This window comes from Elephantulus edwardii, unplaced genomic scaffold (genome assembly GCF_000299155.1).
Source record: "Elephantulus edwardii isolate Elephantulus edwardi_28Jun2011 unplaced genomic scaffold, EleEdw1.0 scaffold00237, whole genome shotgun sequence".
NCBI classification, from domain to species: domain Eukaryota; kingdom Metazoa; phylum Chordata; class Mammalia; order Macroscelidea; family Macroscelididae; genus Elephantulus; species Elephantulus edwardii.
This window is the reverse complement of record NW_006399987.1, coordinates 1,763,033-1,771,523: the sequence shown is the minus strand read 5'-3', so window position 1 is coordinate 1,771,523 and position 8,491 is coordinate 1,763,033. Positions and strand designations below refer to the sequence as shown.

At 46.8% G+C, this 8,491-nt stretch overlaps 1 protein-coding gene across 1 annotated transcript in view; it reads left to right on the top strand.

Annotated features, from left to right (window-relative positions):
- The window catches only part of COL5A3 (collagen, type V, alpha 3), a 55,025-nt gene that overhangs the window by 9,244 nt on the left and 37,290 nt on the right, over window positions 1-8,491 (top strand). Inside the window, exons 9-24 of the mRNA XM_006898760.1 lie at window positions 2,867-2,914; window positions 2,990-3,031; window positions 3,319-3,381; window positions 3,880-3,954; window positions 4,055-4,138; window positions 4,316-4,372; window positions 4,462-4,515; window positions 4,678-4,731; window positions 6,031-6,084; window positions 6,176-6,229; window positions 6,401-6,454; window positions 6,752-6,796; window positions 6,900-6,953; window positions 7,127-7,171; window positions 7,353-7,406; window positions 7,576-7,620. Coding sequence (XP_006898822.1) covers window positions 2,867-2,914; window positions 2,990-3,031; window positions 3,319-3,381; window positions 3,880-3,954; window positions 4,055-4,138; window positions 4,316-4,372; window positions 4,462-4,515; window positions 4,678-4,731; window positions 6,031-6,084; window positions 6,176-6,229; window positions 6,401-6,454; window positions 6,752-6,796; window positions 6,900-6,953; window positions 7,127-7,171; window positions 7,353-7,406; window positions 7,576-7,620 — 882 coding nt within the window. The remainder of the gene's footprint in view (window positions 1-2,866; window positions 2,915-2,989; window positions 3,032-3,318; window positions 3,382-3,879; window positions 3,955-4,054; window positions 4,139-4,315; window positions 4,373-4,461; window positions 4,516-4,677; window positions 4,732-6,030; window positions 6,085-6,175; window positions 6,230-6,400; window positions 6,455-6,751; window positions 6,797-6,899; window positions 6,954-7,126; window positions 7,172-7,352; window positions 7,407-7,575; window positions 7,621-8,491) is intronic.

Sequence of the window (8,491 nt, the reverse complement as noted above, 5' to 3'; positions counted from 1 at the left end):
TGGCTCTGTGTGGCAAATGAACTGTAGGGGGAGCTAGAGGGGCATCAGAGAAACTTGAAGACTAACAGGACTAGAGCAACTAGGTAGAGAACAAACAGTTAAAGCATTCTGCAGCTCTCCTTAATGTTGGTAGTTCAAGCACACCCACAGGTGTCTTGGAAGAAAGGCCTGGTGATCTAATTATGAAAGACCAAACATTGACAACACTATAGAGCACAGTTCTCTTCCGACACGTGGGGTGGTGGCAAATTAGAATCAACTCAGTGACAACTAAGTAAGTAGAAAGGATGGTGACCTGGGTAGGGGAGATGAGGATGGGGCTGCAGAGGAGTGGGTGATTTGGGACCTGCTCCATCCTGGTCTCGGTGCTGGATGAAGAGAGAGATGTTTGCACAGTGGGACTATTGATTAAGATGGGGAATCCTGAAGGAGGGGCAAGTGGAACATGTCCAAGGTCACTTTCACACATGTTATGCTGGAAACTTCTGTTTTCATCCAAATAAAAAGAAGTGGGTGGGTGGTTAGAAGATTCTCGTGTTCAGGTTCTGGCTGAAGCTGGAGGGAAAGATTTGAGATTCGTCAGTCAAGAAAGGGTAATGCTAGTCAAAGGATTGGATGAAATTATCCCAGGAAAAAAGTGCAGACAAATGGGGAAATGCAGAACAGAATTTCAAAGTCTCATGGAATCCAGATTTATGGAATCATGGAATCTGGATGAATCTCTGAAATCGTTGCCCTGAGATAATCTTAAACATTAAATCAAAGATATCCCCTGAAGTCTTCTTAAGACTAAGTGATAATTTATCCTAACTAGTAAAGAATGTCGGCTTTAAGCACTGCACTCTTTAAAGATTTATCTGTATGAGATCAAATTAACACCAGCAACTCAAAGATTAGAAAGGAAACTCAGGGGGCAGTGAGTGTGAATGAGAGGCAAATTGGAAAATGAAGATAAAAATGATTGTCCCAGTGCACAAATTCAACACAATGTATATGGGTTATTCTATGCAAAATAATAATAATAATAATAATTTAAAAAATCCTGAATGATTTTGAATGTACTTGAAGAATGTAATTCTACCTGTACTGAATTGTACATGTAGAAATATTTGAATTGGTGTTTGTTCTGTTGTGTGTGTTTGCAACAAGAAAATAAATTATTAAAAAATAATAATGCAGACCAAAAAAATGGGACTTGGGCTCCTGTTTTGGAATTTGATAGGGAGGAGGTAAATAATCATAACTATCTAATAGAGATTGATGGAACTCCTAATACTGCTAGTCACTCTTTGACTCTGGAAAAAACCACATTTCTACTGCTCAGCTTGCAGCCCCCAAAATAGGCAGGCTTATCAGGTGACCAATAAATCCGGGGAGGCATTCACTCTTTAGAATGCCTCGTTACCCAAGATTAAAACAAACTGTGGTACATTCACACAGTGGAATACTTTGCAACACTCAGGAGCAACGATTTAAAAAACAAAACAAAACAACACTATACAACATGGGAGAGGCTGGAGAGCACTATGCTGAATGAATGAACTCAGTCTCATCAGGACAAATACTGCATAGGACCATTATTGTAAAAACAGAAGGACAACTAGCAAGATGTGTAGAAAAGTCCCAATGGGGAAGGGCTGGGGCTGGAGGGCTAAAGAGAGGAAGATGGGGAAGCCACAGGGTCACAGAGTTTGGTGGAAGGAGGGGGTGGGGTGGGGTGGGTGAAGGACTTGGAAAAGATCCAGTGTGAACCTGAAATGATGGGAAGATAGTGGACATAGATCAATGGTGATTGGTTTTATAAAATGCAATATATAAGGATGACCATATGAAATACAATGTGAATAAAAGAGTGTGTGAACTCAATGAATATGAATGAAACACAATGTACCTGAACTTTGTATGCAAAACAAATATAAAATGAAATAAAAGGAGAGAGAGAGAGAAGAGAGAGAGAGAGAGAGGAGAGAGAGAGAGAGGAGAGAGAGAGAGAGAGAGAGAGAAGAGAGGGAGAGAGATTGAGAGAGAGAGATCTGCACAAGGATGTAGTCTGGAATGCAGGAAGGGGTAGGCTGAAAAGCTTAATGGAAATGGGACTGACAGGAAGTGGGGAAAGTGAAATTACACCGTAGGTGTTATGATTAAAATGCTAAAACAGATGAGTATGAACAATTTGATGAAAAATCAATATGCTCTATTAAATTTCATTAAAATTGTTGTTGCTCTGTGCTGTTGAGTCACCTGTGACTCACAGTGACCCTTGGTACATCAGCTCTGAATTCTGCCTGTCTTGAGCCAGTCTCGCTGACTCCGACACACTTACCCCCATTGAACCAGTTACTGTATCAATCAGTCCGTCTCATCCTGGGTCTTCCTCTCCGGCGCTGTCTCTCCACCCTTCCAAGCAAATGACAATAACAAAATATAGGCTCAGATACATTCTACAAAGAAACCTCATCACTAATTTACTTTCAGTGTTTTGTTTTTTTAAAAAAAAATATTCCAGGAATTCTTTTAAGTTTATTCAATTTCATATGGGGTATAGACAAGTGTCATTTACTCACCAACTTTACAGAGGAGGCCAAGGGAATCAAGTTTACAGATGAGGCCAGGGGAACCCACGTTGCGTCACTCACCTAGTAACTGGTAGACCTATGATTTAAGGTCAGGCCTGCAGGGTCTACAGCTCATGCTTCTCACCTCGGCGCCACTCTGCCAGGTTGATTCTGATTGCAGACAGGACGCCAGGGCATCTCTGAGCGTGGTCCCTTCGTGTGTGGGCAGGCTGTAGAAGACAAGTGTAAAAGTCAGGCCACTCACTGAGCTTCTAAGGTTCACATCTCTTTCTTCTTCCCCTCTCTCGTAGGAAGCTGGAGAGAAGGGAGCAAAAGGTGAACCAGCTGTGATTGAACAGGTGAAGGGGCCTGGGATTGGGAGAAGTTTGAGGAGTCTAGGCTGGGCTGGGGCTCACACACATTTCTCTCCTCAGGGACAGCAGTTTGAGGGGCCTCCAGGACCCCCAGGACCTCGAGTGAGTCATGCCAATGTTTTCTCTTGTCCTCTCTTTCCCTTCCAATTGAGATGCTGAGCCCTTGGAGGGGGAGTTGATGTGTAATGTTGCCTGATGAGTTGACATTTGAGTCTCAGTGAATGAGTCAAAACAGGGATTGGAGCATAAAGCTGGGACTTTGATGTGTGCCATGAAAGTATTGAAGAGTGAGGGGTGATTATGTTAACGTGGGGTCCATGTCAGTGGAAGGTCAGGTGACAACCTGCTTCAAACCTTGAATGTGACCTCTGTGTCTTTGTTCTCAACAGGGAGTGGATGGCCCCTTGGGTCCTCCAGGTCCCCCAGGATTTCCTGGGGATCGTGGGCTACCGGTAAGAAATGCCCCTGGGGTGTGTCTATCTAAAGAGATGAGGTATTTAGATCGAGGCTGGGAACAAGACACTCTGAATGTGGGTCTGACAGCTGGGGCTGGGGACACAGCCCTGGATCTTAACCGATTCTCCTGCTTACCCCTCTCCTCATTTTTGGATTATCTCTGATCTCTCTTCTCTCTCTGGGCACTTTCCCCCTGCCTTTCCCCCTCTGGTCCTCTCAATCTGTGAGTGTCTTTCATTTTTGTTTCTCTGTGTATCATCTGTCTGCTGCTGCCTCTGTCTCTGTTTCAACATCTCTTTGTCTATTTTGGTGTCTGTCACTGTCTATGCATCTCTCCCTCCCTCTCTCTCCCTGTTACCTTCTCTCTCTTTCTGCCTCCATCAATCCCTCTGTCTCCATCCTTCTCTCTGTTTCCCTCCCTCTCTCTTCTCTCCCATCTCCACCTATCTCAACCTCCACCCTTTCTTCCATATCTATGCTTATCTCTGTCTTAGGGTCCTGCTGGCCTTCCAGGGGCCCCTGGCATGGACGGGATCCGAGGTCTACCAGGCACTGTGATTATGATGCCGGTAAGAAGGACATAGGGGGGCACAGCCATGGGGCATGGTCCCCTGATTCAGAAGTGGGCATCTGCTTGGGGGCTCCTCTCACCACCAGTTTGCTCCACAGTTCCAGTATGCAAGCAGTTCCTTCAAAGGACCATCAATATCCTTCCAGCAGGCCCAGGCTCAGGCAGTGCTACAACAGGCTCAGGTGAGCAGGAAGATAGAGGACTCAGGAGAGACAATGGGAAGACAACAAAGAGAATGGCAGGGATAGGGGCTAAGGACGGGCTGTCAGAACACTGGGGATGCACTCTCCTCATGTGACTCTGTGAGGAGTATTGACGCTCTTGTGGGAGACCTCAGATTCTGTCTTTTATTTCAACAGCTCTCCATGAAAGGCCCCCCTGGCCCAGTGGGGCTTACTGGCCGCCCAGGCCCCATGGTGAGTAAGAAGGTTTTATAGAGGAGGAAACTTATCAGTGAGGAGGGGTCACTTCCTTCCACTGACCTCCCTCTCTCTCATCTTTCAAGGGTCTCCCCGGGTATCCAGGTCTGAAAGGAGAGATGGGAGAAATGGGACCGCAGGTGAGACTGGTGGTGGTAAGGGGTCAGATTGGGTACAAAATTCTTCAAGGAGCTGACTGGGGAAAATGCCAAGGAGATTGGAGATAATGTCATAATTCCCAGGTAATTATTTAAAATATGCCTTTCTTATTACTTATTCTCTTTTTCCCCCTCCTTTTCCAGGGTCCCCGAGGTCTACAAGGCCCCCCAGGCCCTCCTGGAAGAGAAGGCAAGATGGTGAGTGACTTATAGGTCTCTGGGTCATCCTTTGACATCACTCAACATCGACGTGGGCCTTGACTCTGATTGCTAGATCTGCTGGTGTGTCATTGGTGGGATAAGAGCCTTGGAAGGAAGGGAGTGGTTCAGCTCTTTAATTTATGACAAGGATTTGCTTGAAGAGGTGATGCTGAGCTAATATTTGAATTATAACCAAATGAAAAGGGGAGAGAAGAGTATTTGAAACAGAAGGAACAGCATGGGCAAAGGAGGAAATAATGGACAAGATGCTACCAAATAGTTGGTTTTGGTGATAACTGATGTAGATGAAAGCAAAGACACTTGAATCAAGAATAAGGGATGCTGTGAAAGGAAAGCAAAATAAAAAGATACTGAAATAAAACAAATCAATAATAAAATATCAAGGGGGAGAGAGAAACACTATCCACAGCCTTACACTTCAACTAGCTGCTGCATTATTTTATTTTCTTTTTAATTTATTCATCAGGAATAGTAATTCAAAAAAATTAAAAAAACCAAAAGTTTCATTAAAGATTGAAAGTATGATACATTTTACAGAAACTTCATTGTGATGGACATACCAGTGGTGACATGTTATGACTTTTTGGGGGGCTGGGGTGGGGTGGGTGGGGTGAAGAGATCTTGTGATTTTTAAGCACCTGCTGACCAGAATTTCCTTGTCTCTGGAATAGTCTGATTGGATCATAATCATTTTCTGCTGTAGCAGAGAATGTGAATACACTCAAGGAACTCACAGAATCCCAGTAGCACAAGTTGGGCTTTGGCAAATCGTGTATTTTGTGTATAGAAGGAATTTAAGGAGAAGTATTACTTATTTTCATATTGTATTTTCACTTTTTCTCGGATCAAAATTTTTTTCTTCTTCCTCCTCTTCCTCCCCACCCCCTCCTTTTCCAATTTATTATTTGGAGGTAAACACTGTCTCTCAATCAGATCATCTCGATCTTTTGTTCTTTTACGTCCCTTCCCCCCTCCTCTCAGTCCCATATCTTGGTCATAAATATTGCATTATCCATACTTTCAAACTATGTATTTTCTTACAATAAAAAAAATGATGGGGGGGGGTGTAAGAATAAGAGATGAATTTAAGTTCTGTGTGGAAGGTTGAGTTAGTACACAAAGGAGCCCTTGAGATGCAGGCCTTGGCATGAGGAAGGTGCCCAGTGCATTGTATTAGGTTGTTTGATTATGTTAGCGATAATGCCATTGAGTCTTTAATCTCAGGTGGGATTACCAGTGAGGCTGATCCTTGATCTTTGGGCTCATCTCTTGCAGGGCCGCTCCGGAGCAGATGGCGCTCGAGGTCTCCCAGGTGACACAGGACCCAAAGTCAGTGATGTGACAGGGCCAGGGCTGAGACTAGGGAGAACTGTCAAGGTCAAGGGTTTGAGGTTCATTCAGCTGGTGTCTCTTGGGACAGGGGGACCGAGGCTTTGATGGTTTGCCTGGGTTGCCTGGTGAGAAGGGCCAAAGGGTACGTATGTGTAGTCCCTTCCCCCGTCTAGATGTTCATCCCGTCCTCACTCCCCCGTCTCAGCCTTGATCCCTGAGTCTGAGTCCTCCCCTGTCATGCCTGATCCACTTTCCTGGGTGACTGACAGCCACAGCTTGTCCACTCTGACCTCCTTTGTGTTCCCCACTCCAGGGCGACTTTGGCCACGTGGGGCAACCTGGTCCTCCAGGTGAGGATGGTGAGAAGGTAAGTGTGGAGGAGAGTTTAGAGACTGCCCCCCCCCCCAAGAGTCAGAGGACTGGCTGAGGGCTGAGGGGCCACACTGGAGGGGCGGAAGACTCGAGGGATAGAGAGTATTTTTGGAGTTAGGAGGAGGTGGGGATTTCAGGATTGGGGCCAGGGACTGGAAGGGAGTCACATGAGCTCTGGGCTGCATCTGGCCTTGTGCTCTGACTCAGATCCCTTGGGAGTACTGACCAGCTGAGGGAGGGTGGTTCTCCGAGGGCTCTGTCTCCTCTCCAAGTGACCACTCTTTTTCTGCAGGGAACACAAGGACCTCCTGGGCCCACTGGCCAGGCTGGGGAGCCGGTGAGTGTGCAGGGCCCTTGGACCCCTTGCCTGGAGTAACTCTAAAGGCTTCAGAACAAGACTCAGAGGTTCTGTGGAGATAATGCTTTTACTTTTTTTTCAGGGTCCCCGAGGAATGATCGGCCCCAGGGGCTCCCCTGGCCCCCCGGGACGTCCGGTGAGATGACACTATCCCTCTGCATCCCTGCTTGGCTTTTCCTCTCTTCTCTCCTCTGCATGTCCATTTCTGTTGCCCAGGATCTCTGCCTACTCTTCTGTCTACAAGCCTCAGCATCTCCACAAGCTCCTTCCTGCCTCCCTGTCCTGGGCTCACACCCTCTCTTCCCACAGGGTGTAGTTGGAATTGATGGGGCTCCTGGTGCCAAAGGAAATGTGGTATGTGCCCGACCCTGTGACCTCTGACCCTTTTGGACACCCTGGCCCCATGACTCTTTACTGATCTCTGTGTCCCCCTGTGATCATTCATACCCTTATCTACTGCCATGAACCCCCAATTCAACTTCACTGGTACATCAACACTGTGAACCCATTCTCTGGACCTGTGCTTCCTCTCCAGGGTCCTCCGGGAGAACCAGGCCCCCCAGGACAGCAGGGGAACCATGGATCCCAGGTTTGCGTTCTCCTTCCCAGTAATGATGTATGTGTGTGTGTCTGGGGGTGGGGTGGTGATTGTCAGCCAAGTCTTGGGTGAGCCCCAGGTCCCCAGTGTTGGAGCTTACCTCTATTTTTTAGTGCCCTCCCTTAACTTTCTCTTTTTGTGTGTGTGTGTGTGTCTCCAGGGCATTTCTGGCCCTCAGGGACCCATTGGCATTCCTGGGGAGAAGGTGAGTGACTGTTCCACCTGTTTTCACTCAGTGCTCCTTGCAGCTCTGTCTCCAGGAAGAGCTTCCCACCTGGATCCTTTCCATTAGCTCTGAGGCCAATGAGAAATTGCAACATTCCTTAAATGAGACCAGATACAAAGTATCATTGATGGGGAAGGATCCCTTGCAGGAAATGAACCCATCAAAGCCAGCCCACATAGCAGATACTGTTAAAGAGAAAACCATAGCTGCCTATCCTAGAATGTATTACTATGGACTAGAGGGCAGGACAGGGAGCTCTGGTGGCCTAGTGGTAAGAAGCTGTGCAGCAGCCCCAATGATACACAGTTTAAATCTACCAGCTGCTCTAAAGAAGAAAGATGGGCAATTAATTCCTCCCATGTGGTTAACTGACTCTGAGAGCCCAGCGGAGGCTCTGCTGTGGGTCGGTTCCAACTCAATGGCACACGACAAGGGAACAGGACAGCCCTCTCTCTGGGGCCCTATGGCCTCATCTTTTCCTCTCACATCTGTTTCCACTTCATCTGGAAGACATTCCTTTTCTCTGCACATGCTTCAGAGTGTTCTCACCCCCAACTTCTGTTTCTACACAGCCTGTGCTGTCCTGTCACCATTTCCAGCTCCAGCTCTCCACAACCTTAAAGTTTCCAATTCATCTTCATCAGAGTCTCTGTGCCTCTTAACTCGAAATTTCGTCAAGGAATCTGATTGGCTTAGCTGAGCCAACTTGCCTACCTATGGATCCGTTGTTTCCAGAACAAAGGGGCCTAAATGGGCCTAGGCCTAGGCCCACCTCTTTTCAGCGGGAGCTCTGAGCACTTGTAAAGAAATGGATGTATCTGGGAACTCCTCACCCCAACAACACATCTGT